We start from the raw sequence: 20202 nt of genomic DNA, 5'->3' as shown, positions 1-20202 counted from the left end.
GTTCATGCAGACATATCAATCCATCGCAGACTTTTTTTCGGGGCAAAGAGACGCATGTTGAGTTGCTCTACATGTGGTTACCTCCACAGGTGCATCCAATCACTAATTAAGCCTCTTCACACGCTGATGTAACTGTCTGCCAGTGAAGTGTGTATTTGATTTCAAACATTGTGTAAGCTATATACTTTTAAAGTACTTCTGAAAATCTATCACACAGGTATGTTCATAATATATCACTGACTCTGTTGATTGATGATTAGGCCCTTGAGTTCGCTGTCTTTCATGCCCCTTATCACTAACCCTTTCCACCAAAACTAACTCTAAGAGCTGGCTTACCCTGGTCAGTTTATTATGCTGAGATACTTGAAATACACAGAAGTGTTTTAAAAAGCTATAACACAGGACTTAAATCAGGTCTGTGATGATATAAACTGGTCTGTCCCGAAGGTCGTCATGAGAAAGTGTTGCATGATTCAAATATAGAAAAGATAAACCTGCCCACAGTCCGTAAGTGGTTCTTTGTTGTAGACCAGCAAGCACTACTGTGGAACCGTTTTTCTTACTGGCCCAGAGCCCTTTCTTTAGCTGTCCAAACACAAAGAACTTGGAACAACCAATCACGGCTTCCAAAAAAACATAAACATCAACCACGCCCCCTCAATACACAGGTCTGTCAGAACTAAAGGTTAATAGTTGAAAAGATATCCTAAAAACAATTAGACATACATTTTCTGACACATTTGGGACCTCATAGCTTAGCAATTCAGTTAACACAGGTGACATGTACTGTATATGATGTAAATTGCTCTGTGCTCTGTGCTGCAAGCAGATATATCCCAGGTTGAGTGAAGTGGCACCATGTGACCACGAGGGGGCAGTCCTATGGCAGTAACAAATTAAATGGTTAAAGTCTTAAGAAACAACAGGAGAGGTCAGTATAATTACTAAATGTCGTCAAATGAGTGTGCGAGTCGGTGACACTAACTTATTAAAGCTAATGGGATGAGTTTTTCTGACTATAGATATTTAAACTGGATGGAGTGGATATAGGACAAAGCCCGTAAGTCTTAATTTTGTCATGCTATAAAGGCTATAGCGCTTTCACTGATGTAAAACATACACAAACACTGACAATAAAGATCAAACACTCTTTATTGAACTTAATAGAACTGAAAGTAAACATGAGTCATGGTATTGACTGTTTGAGCTGACAAACCATTATAACCAAGTCCAAACCCAGGACAAGTGTGTGTGTGTGTGTGTTTATGGATAGTCTTTGTAAAAGTTATTATTAACAAAAGGGAAAGTTACTGGTTTTGCCATCATGAATGGGAGGACAGAGAGAGTCTTCTTTGAGGACGCATAGAAGGCAGGCTGAGTTTAAATATCACTGATGTACAGTTTGCACTCAACCATGAGGCTGTGAGGAACATCATTCAATCACATGGAAAAGGGAACAATTGCAGCAATTAGACCAGACATACAAAATCAAACAAAGTAGTATTTAAATTGGCATCTGGTTTTAAACTGGAACACATGTTTCAGTAAATGTGATGGTAAGGTACACAAAAAGAGATAGGAGAAAATATACATTTTACATATTGTAGATGCATGTTGGATGACAGTGGTGCAGAGTGAAGCTAAATTCAGTGTTGACAAAGCAGCAGCCTCCTCTTTCTGTATACAGAGAATCTAAAGAACCTCACGATCTATCATGTCCGTATGTTTGTGTGTGTTGGCATTGCAGAGGGTAGGTGTAAACTTGTTATGTATCATGCAGCCTTGCAGCTCTCCTCTACGTTATATCAATGTGTCTGCTGCATACGAACCCACGCAGCTATGCTGTAAAAGACTTGTTGAGGATGGGAGACTAATTAGCAGGATTGTAAAATTCTTGAGTGAATTGAAAAGAGCACCAGTGAAATTAGTAAAACACAAACTAACCTTTAAACACAGATTCCATCATTTTTAATTTCATTCTGAAGATTCAAGTTATTGGGGCAATGCAGCATAGCTCAGCACCTTGAAGGCACAATGCACGAGTTAGCCGATTATCTTAACCTCTCCCAGATCTTATCATTTTATGTAGAACAGTTTTTTTTTCTTTTTGCTGATTAATCCTATAAAGACATCTAGTTATTGCATTAATACAACTTACAGAGTTGATACATCTAATTTTGACACTCCTAACGCACATTTATACACTTCTTTTGTCCTTATTTAACACATTATAACCACCTGGCCTGAAAATAAAAGCACAGTTGCATGCTCAAGCTGAAAATCTACAGCACCACGTCAGTCTGGCATGTATACTGAAAAAAAAGAAAAAAGATCTGAACTCAAAGTCAAACATTTAGCAATAAAGTATGAGCTGATCTAAAAAAAGATGTAAGACTCAAGTGTTTGGCAAAGAAACAAACTGGAATAAGTGAAGGCTCCTGGTTTCAATCAATGCAAATGAAAAGAAAGCTGCCGTGCTGAATTCAACAAACCATGGTGTGTCATGATTTCCCATCATGCTCTGAAAAATCCCTCTCTGCTTGTCCTCAGAAAGGAATGTCCCATACAATCGAATGTCATAACATTTAAACATAAAACTCTATATTTCACATAAATGCAATATAATGGACACTCATGACAACCTTGCAATATAGATCTGAATATATCAATGGTGTTCATGTGCTGGATCCAAAATAAACTGATCAAGAAAAAGAACAAATAACACAAAATACTGTATAAGTGAGTTTTGGCATTTGTTTTTGTCTCTATATTACCACAATAGCCTTTATCTGGTTTGAGTGATGTGAGTGAAGACAGGCTGGTGTGACCACAGCCTGGCGAATTTTAGAAAAGGGGGGTTTAGCAGGTTGATTTGATCATTTTTTAATCGATTTTTTGTTAAAAAATAAAATCTAAATGCAACAGAGATCGGCAATACATCTGTGCCATCAGACAACCTGGTAAGCATAGTATTTGTCATATACAGTATTCAAAGGACTTCTGAAAACTCTCAAAAAACAAAGGAGGACAAGCCGGTTAGTATGCATACGCACAGTCTGTCACAGCTGCTCTGCACCGCATAACCGTCCCTCCCCTCTCTCTCTAATACTCTGGATATATAAAAATACAAATCAAACAACGAAAAAGGCTTCTGTACACGTCTTTCCCACAATCCTGCTCTCTTGGGGAGATCCTTGTCCTCATTGAACGGCCTGTGGCTGTGGCTCAAATCCCATCAAAACCAACGGGTTGTTAAACTAACCACTTCCTCTCAGAGTCCTCTCATTGGCTGCTAGATGAACCACTCCTTCTTTGATTCATCGATGGTCTCTGGGTTGTCGGTGCCGATGATGGCCGTGTCCCCTGACTCTCCGGCGGACTCGCCAGCGCCCTTGGTCTCGTTGGTGTGGTACGTGCCTTTGTGACGGAACATATAGCGGATCAGGAACACCAGTGTGCATAAGATGGTGAAGATCACCACGGCGATAATTCCTGCAGAGCACACAGACAGTAGGTTGATAAAAACAAGTTACTGAATGACGATTTAAGAAGTCGAACAATTAACAACTGAACCGCCTCGTTTAATTATAGTCAACAATCAGTGAAGCTAATTATCACCAGCCTCCAGCTTTTAAATCAGAGAATCTAATGTTTTTCTTTACAGTATATCATTGTAAAAAGTGTTTATGAGATTCAGAACATTGCTTTGATAAAACAATTAGGTTGAGAACTTTCTCAAAATGACCAAGCTTTAGTAAATTGCAATTTACTTGTTGTTAAAAAAAATAATCTAAACATGTTTTCTTCCTATTTACTAAAGTGGTATCAATGTTTTAAATGTATAAAACTCAATATTAGAAGAATAATATGATGGATTTAAGCCCTAAATGTCTACTCATTTCTGACATTCAGTCAGACCAGCGTAAGATCACTCACACATTGCATTACAATTTGTAACTATGTCGGCTTCTTTGTCATTTATGTTTTCCCCGCACATTGTATACAACAATCTCCCACAGTTTTTTTTTATTATTATTTTTTTTACCTCCAATGATGGCTGAGTCTCTGTTGACTCCATCAGGAATCACTCTCTCCTCATTGAAGGGGAATTCTGCATCTGTAAAACAGGAAAAGAAAGAACAAGAAGGATTTTAAACACTGGTACACAAATAATTTAAACTAATTCCAGACCCAATTAACTGACGAGCTAAACTAGCTTTTTGTTACAGTCCGACTTACGGCTAACAAAAGGGTTTCTCTCTTATCAGTAAAAATACCCTGAGAAACAATGTAATACGTAATGTTTGCTTAATAACAGCCACAAGAAGTGAAGTTTGAACAAGTGGAGGAGGAGGGCAGAGAAAAGGGTGCAATTGAGGGACCGCAGGAAGATGTGACTCATCATACTTTTTCAACAGATTGGATGTGCTTGGATGTAAAGACGAAATAATTTAGAGTGAACAAAAAAAAAGAAAAGAGAAAAGACAAAAACAAAGAAAGAGAAAAGAACTAGTGAGGAGACAGAAAATGATCATTTGGAGGAGAAGGATTGGATGATGGCTAGAATGAATTATACATGACTTCTATCTATAGAACATATTAAGCAGGATAAATTCTAATCCTTTAAATAGAAGCGCTGACTGTGGGTTTGGACCTGGAGACAAGATCAATGGACCCGATCGATCTCTGATTGCTTTATACACCCAAAGGAGCTGTTGGCACCAGGCCGGAGGAATAATGACTGCATCTACGTTCACAAATACTGAACACTCGTGTTAATGCAACATTAGACCCAAGGCTTCTGAGGCACGAGTGTGTCTACACATACAGGTACATAGTGGAGCAGAAACATAGCATAACTACTGATCAATTACATGTTGCCTTTGAGCCCATGTGAAAATCTTGATGAGTTTTTGCTGCAATAATCCGTACCTGTGTTGTCCAGATGCCAGGGATCTGTAGCAGCCGACATGGGTGGGATGGTGAGAGGTGACGCCCCACAGTTGGACTCTACCAGTTCTCCCTGGTACGACACCGGAGAGGCGGCTGCAGGTGGTCTGTCCGGTTGACCGGCTCTGTCTGTGGGTGCGGTTCTCAATGCAGACTTGAGGGGGGCGACTCCGTTGAACTGCACTCTTGACAGACAACCAATGAAGCCTGGGGTGTTGTAGCGCTCGATGAGGACCGGATCTATGTGTCCAGTTTCTGTACGGAGTGTAAAAGACACAGGGACTATGAATTGTTTTGGGTTTTTAATTAATACCATTTCTTAGCTAGTTAGAGGCATTTTAAATGAACATGCCCATAAGTTAAAAGAGAGCAGGGAGACCTTCTGAAGCTGTGATTACAGCAGATTTTAAACTAAAAGCACCAGTCTATCAAAAAACAAACAAAACCCCCCCACAAAACAACAAACTCAATTTGGCACAACATCTCTGCTGATGCAAGCACAGAAAATTAGACAGTGCAAGTCTTAAACACCCGCAGAACACAAGAGTGGAGGAGAGTGAATAGAGACGAGGAGGAGACGGGGGAAAAAGCGGAGGAGGAACATAAACTGACATTGACCTGTGATGTCAAATTAAAGGATGAATAATTAACAACGACTCTGCCTGTGCATCTTCTGGAAGGAGATTCGGTGACACATGGAAGATTTTACGTGGACAACCTCTTATTCAAAGGAATAGCATCACTTTTATATATCTCAATTTGAGTTTCAGTCTCAATATAGGAAAACTAAAGATTTTGATTTGTATTCAATATAATCCAATAAAAATCCTTCCACCTTTACTAAAAGAGATCGGACATGCTGTGAGAAGAGAGCAGGGGGTGTGAAATGTTCAGGCTCTGAACACCTCTATATGTCTTCACAACAAATGCTCTGTTTCAGTCTGTAAATATTACTTCGATTTCACACTATATTGTCACGTGTGGCAGCCGCAATCCATTCTGAGGAAAACAAAAGTCAAAAGATGGTTTCGTTTTTAAACTCTGCTCATTCACGGAAATGTTCCCCCATTTTTGTGATGATGTTCATACATTAACAGCCTTTAATGTTGCTGAATGTAAAGTATATCTAATACCAATATGAGGAGTAGAAAAAAATCTACAAAAGCTGTTTTAACAAAGGCTGTCCTTGCTCCCTTTTTTCCCTCTTTAATTGTCTGAGTTCTACCACCTCACAATAACTGCCTTCCTGTTACAGCTACTTCAACTGGGAGACTTGCCTGAGGCCCGCTTATTTTTCTATTTTTCCTTTAATTTCATTATTTTTTGTTGTTAGAGATTAACCAAAGTCTGAGCTGCTGCCACTCAGCTGAGCCTTGAGTGTAAGGATGTTTGAAGGGAAGTGAATGGTTCACTGATGGCATATGTTGATTTTTAACTGACTTTTGTTTGAGGCTAAAAATGCCAAGTGGTGTGTCTGGTTTGTTCTCTTAGTGCTCATTTGGCCCAGGAATGGTCAGAGTTAATGCACTCACAATCACTCATTACTCTTCAACATTGCTTGTCTTAAGTAGGATCAAATGGTCAAAGAAATTACTGAAAATGGTGCTCGGTGTGTTTCAAGTCTATACTTGAATTTCCCTCGGGATCAATAAAGTATCTATCTATCATAGGATATTTCTCACATCAAAGAATAAATGCAGTAAGGAGAGGATTCTTGCTGGCTTTGCAGAAAACAAAAAAATGCACAAATATGATATAAAAAAAACTAAAGCCTGCAGAAAACAAACCTCTTCAGACAGACTCATCCTCATCAACTGCAGCACAGATCTGGGCTGATTTCGAAACAGCCTTCAGCTGTCTTTAACACTTTTGCAGTGCTACAAACCTTGTTATCCTTTATGAACTCTCTTTGTCTCTCTCTGTGTGTGCGTGTAGGGTGTGTGTGTGTGTGTGTGTGTGTGTGTGTGTGTGTGTGTGTGTGTGTGTGTGTGTGTGTGTGTGTAGACTGGAGAGCTGACTTTTACATTTCTACATGCATGGCTGCTCTGCTGCTACAGGACTGCGCCACACCCAGATGGAACTGCTGTTTGGACAATCCTGCAGAAAAGTGTGAACAAACGGATGACTAACTACTGTACTGCTCTGTTTATGTGCATCATCATCATGTGAATCATGTTTGGTTGGATGAAGTGGGTTCTGAGGATCTGGACATGGCTTATAATGCGATTTTCTCTCCCTTTATTTCATTTTGATGGGTCCAAAACAAGTGTGTGTGTGTGTGTGTGTGTGTGTGTGTGTGTGTGTGTGTGTGTGTGTGTGTGTGTGTGTGTGTGTGTGTGTGTGTGTGTGTGTGTGTGTGTGTGTGTGTGTGTGTGTGTGTGTGTGTGTGTGTGTGTGTGTGTGTGTGTGTGTGTGTGTGTGTGTGTGTGTGTGTGTGTGTGTGTGTGTGTGTGTGTGTGTACAAGGGTGTGCACTATTGATTGTGCTTCCAGGAATAGAGCTCAGCGCTATGTGAATCTTCTTTACCTCCCTCATACATTTGTGTTGGAATCATTTGATATAAGCGCTTCAGTTTTTTATTTTCAAGCTGTGGCATCTCAGGGTGCTCACATGTAACCGTTTGATGATACACTGATTCGCAGGAACACGCACAACCTGCTGTTAATCATTTCACACCTTGAAAACGGTGTGCATGTATGTGTGAGTGAGTGAGCATGAATTTGCATATGCGTGGGGGTGTGCAGAGTAGGTGCAGAGACAGACAAACAAAGAAGCTCTACGGTAGGTACAGTGAGCAGCATACTAATAACAACAGTGGTAATACAGAGTGTGAATATGAACACACGCCTCTCTCTCCTGAATGTGCGCTGATCACTGCAGACGCCTGTGTTTGAATATTAACAGGATCTCTTTTGGGAGTAGAACCGGCTGCTCTGCATACGTACACTAGTGAGGAGTAAACCACCGACACACTTCTCCTTGTTGATGATTTATTAGGGCTGGGTAGGGGATTTCACTGGGCTGTTTTCCTGAGAAAGTAGCCTTTTTCTAGTTATAATGATTAACAAAAAAAAACATGATAGAATGAGTAAAGGGCTTGTTTTTTTTTTTTTTTTTTTTTTTTTACTTATAAAAGGTTTTTTATGACATAATTGAACTGTGTGGTGCAAACTAAACAAATCCTGCTGGATGTCCAACTTTTTGAAGAAAGAATAAAACGGGCACCGATTCAGCTCAGTGAAACCTTATACTGTATGAGTCAAGAATGAAGGACTCATACAGTATTCTGAAGATCTCAGAATATAATGGAATCAAACATAACCAGACCACAAACAGAGGCTTATAAAGTACCTCAGTTGCACTGCTGCCTCTCCAATGTAGTCACAATTGAAATTACAATTCATTTAAGCCTTCCACTGCATAGTCTGTCTTGCTGAGGTTCACATATTACACCTTTTACTAATATGTCAAACCACAGTGCTTAACAAAATATTGGACAATAAATGAACATTAGCAAGGAACAACATCTTGCCTGAGCCAGTCACAACATATCCATGTTAAAGCTTGTAATACCCCTTCTTAGCATGCCCCAGTGGCATTTAAAGGGGCTTTTTAGACTGATCAATAAAACATTTGCAAACACTCACGCACACAGACAAACGCACGCACGCACACACACACACACACACACACGCATGCACGCACGAACGCACACACACACCGAAAAGCAGCTCCCTGTCCACACACTCATCATGATTTATGAAACAGCAGAGGCTAATCCATCTGGCTGGAGAGTGCAATAATGAAATGTACAATTATATAAGATAACAAACATGTCCGACCATTGTGTCATATGATGCAACATATGTGAACTCCTCGCACGTCTACATCTAGAAAGCACACGTAGACACACACCAACATGAACATGAGCAGCATGTTGAAGAGAGATTTGCACCTACTGATGGTGCATCACCTGTGTGACATTACATGAATGATCCAAAATGTCAGGCAGCACCTAAAGCTGGGAGGAGAGTGCAAGGGAGTCAAAATGACATGGGGTGCATTTTTAGTGGGATGAAGAAAGAAGGAGGATGGATGGATAAAACTGCAGACCTAGCACAGAAGGGAGGGTGTGGCTGCTGGTGAGGGGAAAGGTGATAGACAGGGGTGGATGAGTAGGAGGAGGATAGACAGAGTTAAGTGTCTCGTGTGTGTATGTGTGTGTATGGGCACGTGCCTGGAAATAAGAGGCAAGTGTGGAAAAAATGGGGTGAAAAGAAGCGTCCTCAAATGGAGGGGCAGGGCAAAGAGGCCATCAAACGCAGTTGCTATAGCAACAAATGGAAGCAAGTGAAGGGGTTTAGGAAGATAAAAAGAGGAGAGAGAAGTGTGTGTGGTGGTGGTGGGGGTGATGAAAGTATAATGAATTTCAGACACATCCAAAGCACAGACCCCACCCTTTGTAGTGGTAAATGTAATGTTTAGTGGGTTTAGAGTGATAGAGGCAGCTATGATCAAAAAATGAGGGGCAATGTACAAATAATGTACAAATAAGCTGACTATATAATAATAATAATAAAAGATAGTAATCCACAAATAAGTAAAAGACAAAAAAACCCATTACCTACCAATTGAAAGGAATTTAAAAAATACTCACATATTTGCTTTAGATATATTAATACATCTTTTGTTAAAGCAAGAGAATTTATCCATCATTCCATCTTAAACAATATTGATGCATTAGCTTCGTAAACAACCTCCAAACTTTCATCCAAAGTTTGATTATAAATCCAAAAACAACATATGTTCCATGAATTTTCTTCTTTTATGGATTGAATTTCTTGTGCATTTTATGAATTAATGGATTATCTCAGAAAGAATCTGAATTCCAAAGGTCAACACGAGTCTAATTAAACTGACTTGAAATGCTGTGAACAGAAACACTGGAAGCAGATGTGATGAAACAGAGAACGATGATGGAAGTAAACAGCGAGGAAGATGAAGGTGGAGAGAACTGAAGGGAAGAGATGAGAAGAGAGGTGTGGGCTGAAGTAAATGTATGACTGTTGGTTTTCTGAACATGGGAGCTGCACCTGCAGACACACCCTCCACACACATGCTAACAAACAGATACAGGTGTATTCATCAATACCACCTCCAGCTTCCTCCTCAACCAGGATGTCAGGTCGTACAGACGCCAAGCAAAGAATCGAACAACATTACAGAGCCGCAGCAACAAACAGAGCAGTGATAGATCGTCCCACTCTTTGACAGCACACCATGAATATATACATGTACTATACCTGCAGACCAAACCATCTGAATCACACATAAATATTATCAAGAAAGGATGTCTGAATCTATCACATCTAGCAACAATACCACATTTTTATTAATAATAAAGACTGATGTTAAACGTTTAGGACACCTAATGTGCAAGAATAAATGAAAAATAAAAAAGTACACACATGCATTAAGACAAATGCAGTTACCTCAGTTGAGTTAGCGTCAGTATCTGTGTGGAGTTTGTGAGCAGACTGACTTCCTTTCCTCGTCTCTCGCTTATTCGTCCTCTCTGCTGTTTCGATCTCCAGGAACTACATTGGCAAGTGCCTGGTTCTCTCTCTCTCTCTCTCTCTTCTGTCCCCATTGCTCTATCACTGCAGTACAGTCCCACCCCCACTCTGACACAGCAGCTGGAGAAAACCTGGATCATGGACCTAAACCTCAATGGATCTGGACTAACTAGTTGTGATAGCTAAGTAGGCATGATGTCATCTTTGCAAACACAGACACACACACACACACACAGACAGACACACACACACAGACACACACACCTGCAGTGAGCACACACACAGGTAGAGGCCGCTTGGTTTAAAGGCACACTGAGATTCTAGAGATTACAGAAAAGACATTCAGACATATGAGCTGGGGGATCGATAAAGAATAATACGACTGTGTTATCAGCGTTATCTTTAATCAGGGTTATCAGAGCTTTGTCCAGAGTCAGGACATCTGCACTCTACACACAGATCATGAGATAAGAGCCACCCTTTGAATAAGGGGCTGCCTGGAGGGAAGGAAATCAAGCTTTGGAAAACAGTCAGCAGTAAAGAAAAGTTCACTTCATTCTTGTTTGTTATAAAGAATCAGAGGACTCAGCTCTGCAATTTAAAACCATTAGTGCTGAATCCTTCGAACCAGAAACCCTCAAACAGCATCATCAGCAGGGCAGTCCAATGAAATGATTAATGAATGCACCAATGTCTCCAGCAAAGCCCCTCCTCATGTGCACAGTTGCATCTGCTGACTTTTGCGCCTCACTTTAAATGAAGAATGGGGAATTTGAGGGAAAGAAGGAGCTGTTCAATTCAGATGCTATTCCACTTTATAAGTAATTAATGATTCAGGCAAATGATGCAGGTAAAGCTCTTTAACAATTTGACTTTTCCCATCCAGACATTCAGCCTAAAATGAAACAGTATGCAAATAATTCATGCTCTGATGTAAATCTTATTAAAAAGAACTGAAACTATATACTGTATGCAAATATACAGAAAAGACGCCATCAACTTTTGACTTCAAAAACAAACAATCCTTCGCTCAGTAAATGTCTTGGTGTATTAAAGCTCATCCTACTTGTTTTTCTGAGGACTGTTTTTTTTAATTGACGTGGCTTTTTAAACATTTTCTAAACTCGTTTTCTTTCCTTGGATAGAACAGCTGAAGAGAAACAGGGCGGAAACAAGTGAGAGGAGAAAGAAAAGTTAACGAAAGGAGAGGAGAAATAGTTTTTATTTTCATATTTTGCGATACGGTCGAATCATATCAGGACAATTAACAGTCCTCTCAGTGAGGAACTGTACATTGACATGTCGCTCTTTGTTACAAAACGCAATTCATCTGCAGCAATAAAACAATCGACTGTGTATTTAAACACAGCGGGGTTGTGTTTGTCTTTTGATGCCGCTGTCATACGGGACAAATCAACAGACTGCAGTGTCAAGCTCCACCTTTCAAAGGTCAGATCAATGTTATTGGCACTCCAACAGAAGATTATCAAAAAGGAGGACGGTACTTTGGGATTCCTTCCCGGCTTTAGTCTACGTAAACGCCACAAAATGTCCACTGAGGCAAACCGAACTGAACCACATGGTGGAAATAGGGCTATAGTCTGGCACAGTAATGAGTCCTAAAACCCGGAAGGGAGTTAGCATTTTATCGCCATGGGTTCCTAACTCCAAAAGTCAATGGGGATTTTCAATGGATTTGTGAGGTGTGAAAATAAGGTCTGTGGTTAACACAAGCTTAAGAGATGTTGAATGTACTACAGCCAAGGTAGCCCACAAGCCTTTTGTGACTACTTTGCTGGCATTAGAAGTTTAATGTCTCAAAATGTTCTCCTTCTGACAGACACTAAACCTGACTTTTTCAACAAACTTAAACTACATCAGGGCTCAAATTGAAAATGATCTCTTACGCTAGCTCCAAATTTAAAGTCCTCTGCTAGAAAGACTTGATGTGATATTTGATCTCCACTGACCTTACACGAAAAAAAAGTTGTGCAGTCTTATTTTATGAATTCAACATGTCTCCAGACCAAATCATGTATAAGTTAGCATGCACTGACAACAGCAATTATCCCACATGTTTTAACTGGGCCCAAAGCATTTGAGAAACAAAAGCTTTACACAAAGTTTCTTGGCATGCATCCACCGCACCTGACATGGCAACAAAAGTTACAGCCTGTTTAGAAAGTAAGAAGCCCCTACAGGGAGCAACATACTCAGTATGAGTTGGCGAAGTTAAACAGACAGGAAAGGGATAAAAGAAAACGAGAGAAATCAGAATTTTAGTGATGTAGTGATTTACATGTCCTTTACAAGGCCCCTCAGGGCTACAATCCCTGGTCTCTAAAAGCATGTTCACAGTGTCACCATTTCTTTCACTCACTTTGCCCATTGGCTTTCAATCTATTCCTTCAGACTGGCACACATGCGCTAACACACGCCAGCACGTTAGCATGCATGCACAGATATTTGTGGCACCAAAGACTGGGCTGAGATGGTGTCTGCTGCCCTGGTAAATTATGACTCATATCCCCCATTAAGTTGATTAAATAAAAATAAATCAATTAACATAACACCAATACCCACCAACACACACACATGCAAGGATTCATGATGGATGCAAGACATGCAAACTGGATTGCTATCTTAATGTAGATATGACATAAATATATTGCTTTTAAGCACTGATGTGAGGTTGTGTAACCTTCAGCCACCATCAAGCTGCCGAAGCTTCTGTAACAGACAGTGTAGCATGTGCTGAATCATCCTCGTGTTTCATGATCAATACCACTTAAGAAGAATTACCCAGAGCAGCAAACACAGCCGATCTCTTGACCCCAAACCTGAGGGATCCACTCTGACTGCTTCAACAAACAAGGCTCAACAGCGAGCTTCACACAACAGCAGATAAAAGACGAGAGCACCAACACATGAATTCAAGCCAAAGTTCTTTCTTTTCATTTTATTTTACCTGCATTGGAGGAGCCATGCACACTTGCTCAAAAGGGTAAATAAGAGACCAAATATTCAACACACCATCTGGGCCTTAGTTTAAAAAACAAGGTTGTTAGAAGTATTTCACCCTTTCTAATGCAAAGGCAAAATGAAGGCTCAGTAACTGACAAATTAATATTTTTGGGATATTGGGGCCCTCATCGGTAGGACTTGTTAGTCTTTACACTTTAAGTAACAGACCAGAACGGTGTGTATATATAGTAACACATACAGTGTTGTTATAAAAGGCTGTAAAGTATGTAATCACAGATCTTCACTGGTAAATGATTATTTTGATTATCTATGTACCTGTCTGTGCTAAAATGTCATTGGCTTCCTTTCTATCATCCCTATTCTAAGCTTTTCATCTGACCCTAACAATCAGCAGACTGTGAGGTGATGTAGGAGACGTCGCTGTGTTCAGTGTGTGTGTGTGTGTGTGTGTGTGTGTGTGTGTGTGTGAGTATACTCCACCAAACACGGAGGCTCTGTCTTCCAGAAATAGAGGATCTGATAGCCTTGCTGTCTGACAGCCTCTGTTGTCTCTGTGGTCCTGACACAGAAATGGAACACATCTGATGAGATGAGCAGAATCGAACGACTGTTTTTGATCTGTTTGTCTGCTTCCTCTGTCTCTGCCTTTCTTATCATATTACTCCTCTCATCCATCTGTTTTCCTCCTTTTTTGTAACTGATTACTTTGTTCTCGTCCTGCTTTTTCCATGTGCATTAGGCAGTTTTGTTCACTATGACATAAGCCACTTATTTCACTATTTTCTGATGTGTAGATTGAAAGGCTGCACATGAGGAGAGGTCTATGAGTCGGGCTGTTTGGTGACGTGTGTAGACTTTGTCCTGCATGTCCTCCAAGCATCTGTGTTGTGTTAGTTGTGTAAAGAAGGATGGCTGTGTTTAGTGTGTATTTGTGCGTGTGTGTATGTGTGTGTGTGTGTGTGTGTGTGTGTGTGTGTGTGTGTGTGTGTGTGTGTGTGTGTGTGTGTGTGTGTGTTATATTCCTAGGGGTTCTGCAGGCGTGTGCAGCAGTCGATAGTTCTGGCTGGTGAGTGAAGTCAGCCATTGCTTCCACCTCACTGACTTTCTCAGCGCTCGAGGTAGAGGACAAATGAGATGAGGTGAAGAAGAAGAAGAAGAAGAAGAAGAAGAAGAAGAAGAAGAAGAAGAAGAAGAAGAAGAAGAAGAAGAAGAAGAAGAAGAAGAAGAAGAAGAAGAAGAAGAAGAAGAAGAAGAAGAAGAAGAAGAAGAAGAAGAAGAAGAAGAAGAAGAAGAAGAAGAACAGAATCGAGAAATCTTCAACATTTTTAATCAGAGCTATGTTAGGTATTAATCAAACGAAACATAAACCACTTAGAAATATGTAATTGTCTGTTGATAATTTGGATAATTAGAGAAATTAAAGTCAGATGTTTGAGCAGACAATAGGGTGCTGTAAATCCCAAATGGCTAAAAGATGACCTGAAGCAACAGTTTAAAAATTCTAATTTAAAAGAAGTGTCGTGATTGCCACAATAATGTGTCAAAAAAATTGACTGAAAAACCCAAAACACTTGTGTGCAGGCAGAGACAGAGGAAGCTGGGATTATGTGCTGAACGAATTTAACTTCATGCTGTCCCCTGGCACCCTCTAGTGGACACAATCAGTCCATACAACCATTCGACTGAGAAAGGAAAACATCTACTTTTATGTTGTCTTCAATTTTTTAAAAAGATTTTAAAGTGAAATTGCGAAACTGCATTTGCTCTTTTGAGAAAAGACTGTCTCTGTTCATTAAATAACAACATATCAGAATAAGGTCTCTGTAAGTAATCTCTTAGATGTAAACAAACATAACAAAATCTGAATAACTTCATATGATGGTTGTCTAACTTTCAGTGGAATAAAAGACAAACAGATTCCAATAATCTAACAAAGGTTAGGTTTATGAGGTAAGTTAAACTATTCTAGGTTTGGGGATAAATCAATACACAAAGGCATGAAAGCATGATCATAAGAAGTGTTTTAAGTCTGCATTAGAAAACAAAGCTTTTACACATTTCATAGTTGTGAGCTGAAAAAGACACTGGCAGAGCTGAATTACTCACCAAAGACCTTTCCCAGGAACAAAGTCTTGACCAAATTGAAGTGTGTGTCTGAGGCGTCTGGGAGGGTGTGGGTGACGGGAGGGTAATGATCCAGCTAAAACAGAGAAGCAGATCAAAAGATATTATTGTAAAACCTGTGCCATTTAAACAAAAAGAGAAAGAGAAGATAGTAATGATTCATTACTGCCAGCACACTGATAGCTCAATAGCTCCCTCTTGTGGTTTCAAATCACAATGACGCTTGAAATTCTTAATTTCTTGAAAATCTCCCTACTGCAAGAGCAGCAGCAATTGCTTACAGGAAACACTTTGACATTTCAAAAGCTTGAACACCATTTAAAAAAATTAAAATAAAAACAATAAAATAAAGTGTTTAACACTCGGTCTACCAGAATTCCGCAACTATTAGAACTACTATAGCAGTCATTTTGACTGCTCAAACATAATGTGTATATAATTCGGATTATCAATAAAAAGATCTAAGAATTAATTGGTGGAATAGGTAAATATACATCAGGACATTAAATGAAAACTATAATGATTGAGTGTTTTATTTATTTACACTAAGAGACATCACTCTCTGAACCTGCTCCTCCGTCGGAATCTTCCTCATCAAGCTGAAACAAGGCTAAAGCCTCCATAGCTGTCATTCTCTTTCTGCGTGTAATTTGTGTCTCTCTTGGGGTTAGAGTAAAACTAAAACTAGTTTTTAGCTTCACAGAGCATGAAGAACAAACACAACAACAGAGCAGGAAAAAGGGTGGGAAAATGTAGAAAATTACATCCCCTGTAAAAAGCATGCAGTCAATTTGACTGCTAATGGTAGTTCGAGGTAGTTTTACTCATATCTCATTTGTGTTTTGAAATTTTAAGGATAAAAAAATGTTAGAATGAAATATACACACATTAGGAAAAGTCAGGGTCCTATTGGTACATAGGTTTTTTTAAAAACCAAGTTATGACGTTTCAAATTTTGAAAACAGTCGAAATGACTGCCTTGGTAGTTCGAGTAACCGTCAAGTAACATTAAGTAACAGCACATTTATAAACCATTAATAAACCATTTATGAACCAATAATAAATTATTAATGAACCATTTACACTTGACACTTGTCTAGGACACTTAATGCAAATCACGGCTCCTTCAAGTTGGTGAGCCAATTTACATTCCTGCATTGACTGTTTAACGACTGTACTCACACCTCTGGCACTACCTCCAACACCTCTGTACATGCACATGTAACTAGTTTCTAGAAGGTCAGCACTTTGTTTCTAAGGTTCCTTAACTGTTTACAGGTCTCTTTTAACCAGCACATGTTTTTCTCTCCTCACAGGTTATGTACATTATGCTATATAAGTTTTAAGTCTAATTGCTAATGCTAACTGCACAGGTTTAACATATAATTATGTTTATTCTTAGTCACATAGGGGCTGCTAAATCTTGTTTGGGGGATTATTGTATACAGGGGGGGGGGGGGGGGGGGGGGGGGGGGGGGGGGGGGGGGACAGCGGGTGTGTATTGTAACTAATGTCTTGTGTCCTGCCTGTCTGTATACTGCTACTGGATGCCTTGAATTTCCCTCGGGATCAATAAAGTATCTATCTATCTATCATCTATCTTTATAGACCATTAATAAACCATCAATAAACTATTAATAAACCATTTATAAAGCATTAATAAAGCATTAATAAACATTAATAAACCATTTATAGACCATTTATAAACCATTAATAATCCATTTATAAACAATTAATAGACTATTAATAAACCATTTACAGACATTTATAAACCATTTATAGACCATTTATAAACCATTTATAAACCATAAATAAACTATTAAGTAACATTAATAAACCATCAAGTTACCATTAATTAACCATTAAGTAACATTAATAAGCCATTAATAAACCATTAATAAACCATTAATAAACTATCAATAAATTATTAATAAACATTTATAAACCATTAATAAACCACTAAGTAACTTTAAAACCATTACGTAACCATTAATAAGCCATTAATAAACCATTAAGCAACCATTAATAAACCATTAATAAACCATTTATAGACCATTTATAAACCATTAATAAACTATCAATTAACCATTAATAAACTATTAACAACCCATTCATAAACCATTAATAAACCATTAAGCAAAAATGTTTTTGTTTGTGTTCTTTTTTACTCCTATCATGGCAAACCATGTATTAGAATTGTTAAGATTCTTGTGCTACTCTGAAAACTATTAATGTGGCATGACAATGAAACTACATGTTTTCTCAAAAAGCTTTTGGTATTGGTAGGAAAGTTAGGTTTGTTTGAAATCAGTCTACTGATTTCAAACAACTGAAATCAGTCTACAAACAAACCTAACTTTCCTCTTCAGACATTTTGATCAACCTACCAATGTTACGTGACATGCACTTCTCATTTCTGATTCCAATAATCCAACACAAATAAACTCAAATACACTCATAACCTGTTGCACCTGTAACAGAGTAAAAAATGAACCTCTTTTGAATTCCTACAAAATGAAAGTCTGTCATATCTATGTTACTTTGTTGCCGCCTGGTGGTCTGATAGCGCAACTGCAGGGCTCCTGGCTGGCCACCGAATCTCAGCAGAAGAATCTCTCAGTTTGTCTGTATACCGAGTTAATGCTAATTATCCGCTTCTTCGTAGCCGTGATGCTCACTTTAAAGCAAGATCTTGTGTGCGTGTTTTTGTCTTATACAGATGTGAGTCCTTGCAGTTGCATATCAATGCTGACTGTGTCCTTTTGATAATACACCAGAATTAAAAAGAAGAGAAAGAGGTCCAGATTGAGCCGTGGCGTTCTTCCTGGTTACACACCCACATGGTCAAAAATAGTTTGTTTCCAATTTCACACCTGGTGCTAATCACCTGGAATGATGGCTAAATGCACAGCACAAACCAGGACTCCCCCCAGTGTTTAGTGGAGGAATTACACACAAGGTTTCAGGCAGATATCAAATTAGAACAAATAAAATACACATTTTAGCTTCAACATAACATGAAAAACAGGACTATCTGTGAAGTTTTACAAATGTTTTCACTTCATAGTTATAATCTTTTTTTAGTCTGTAAATAAGAACGTAGATTATCCTGAAAATACCATTTTACCATGAAAGATTTATATTCATATTAATATTCATATTCCCATTAAAATGGGAATGATTGAGACTGTCAAATGAAGCAGTGTAAATTGAGAGAATCTCAGATTTTCATCAACATTTATAGTCATGATAATAAATATACGACTGACAGATGTAACTGTGGACTTCTCTGTATTGTTCAGCAGACGAGTCCCATCACATCAAAGTAATGACAGAAAACATCAAATTTAAACAGCTTTGATTGTGTTCCTCTTTTAGATTAGTCAAGCAGAACACAACTGAAGGGTGATCTTCCATTATAACAGGACTACAGATCACGTTCAAGCATTACATTACAGTGTGCTATTTCTAAAGTCTGCACTAGATTCAAGACTTAAAAACAAAAAGGGGACAAGCGGCGAGTTAACAAAGAAGAATGTCTGTAGAGAGGTCATGGAGTGAAGGGTACATGACTTGAATATCTCCAAAACATAATTAACTTGTTCTTGTTTCACTGAGATTTAATTAGCTTGATGTCTGCAGTCACTGCCACTCAACTAGAGTCATTTCAATTCCACAAAAGTGTGTTGCAGAAAGGAAATATGTTTGGCCTGTGTCTCAGCAGGCGTCCATCTGCAGGACTCACACCAAATCAGGGGGGTAAAGATTTAAAAAACGTGACCATTTGTTTGACTAAGCATATGTTCCGCTGATGTGCTGAATAGCTGCTGTAGCCTGCTAGCTGTTAGATGTAAATGCTTTGTACAATCTTGTTTATAGGTCTGAATTAGTAGAGTCCTCCTGTACAGAAGAAAGCTCTATAGGCTGGTCTCAGAGGAGCATTGTGTGGCTTTTGTTTCCCATTGTGACTGGAATGCAGGATAATAGGGCACAATTAAATTTTACTCAGCGTACATAGTTTTATCTCTGTAAACAAATTGGCTGCTCAGGCATGGACGGCAGTGTTCTCTGTGTGTGTGTTATATTCCCAGGCCAATCCACAGCGGAAAAAGGCCGGGGCAGAAACTGCATTTTGTAAAACTTTGTCAATTACAACCGAAATGATTGGGAGGCTTTCTTTTTACACCCTTTTCTCCTTTACAACTCTTGAGTGCCTCTTAGTTAACACAACACTTATTTTAGCAAAGTAATGTGAGGTTTGGCAAGGAGAAAATCAACACTGGGTGGAATCTATTTTCCAAAATATGTGCTGAAAGAGAATCTTATTTAGTTAATGTTCTGTTTGCATCCACACTAATTTATAGTAAACAAAGAAGTCACTGCTTTGCAGGCAGCTCTGTTTCCTTACTGATGTCTGAGAGATAAAAAAAATAGTCCCTCCACACAATGATACATTAGACAAGCAAATGTAGCTCAATGCTAATACAACATTATTGTTGTGCAACAGTTTAAGCCAGCTATTCATACAACTGAAAAATCCCAAAGCAACAGCTATCATAGGAGGGGA

At 38.9% G+C, this 20202-nt stretch overlaps 1 protein-coding gene across 2 annotated transcripts in view; it reads right to left on the bottom strand.

The window, feature by feature from the left end:
• Window positions 1-1134: 1134 nt before the first annotated feature.
• LOC306835012 (contactin-associated protein-like 2) overlaps window positions 1135-20202 on the bottom strand; it is a 214968-nt gene continuing 195900 nt past the window's right edge. For both annotated transcript variants that reach the window (XM_079361381.1, XM_079361382.1), the window contains 4 exons: window positions 15618-15711; window positions 4933-5205; window positions 4046-4117; window positions 1135-3492 (listed from right to left, as the gene is read on the bottom strand). In XM_079361381.1, coding sequence (XP_079217507.1) covers window positions 3293-3492; window positions 4046-4117; window positions 4933-5205; window positions 15618-15711 — 639 coding nt within the window. In that variant the 3' untranslated portion in view covers window positions 1135-3292. The remainder of the gene's footprint in view (window positions 3493-4045; window positions 4118-4932; window positions 5206-15617; window positions 15712-20202) is intronic.

This window comes from Symphodus melops (assembly GCF_947650265.1).
Source record: "Symphodus melops genome assembly, chromosome: 14".
Classification (NCBI taxonomy): Eukaryota; Metazoa; Chordata; class Actinopteri; order Labriformes; family Labridae; genus Symphodus; species Symphodus melops.
Note: the sequence above shows the minus strand (reverse complement) of the source record. Positions and strands in the feature narration are given on the sequence as shown.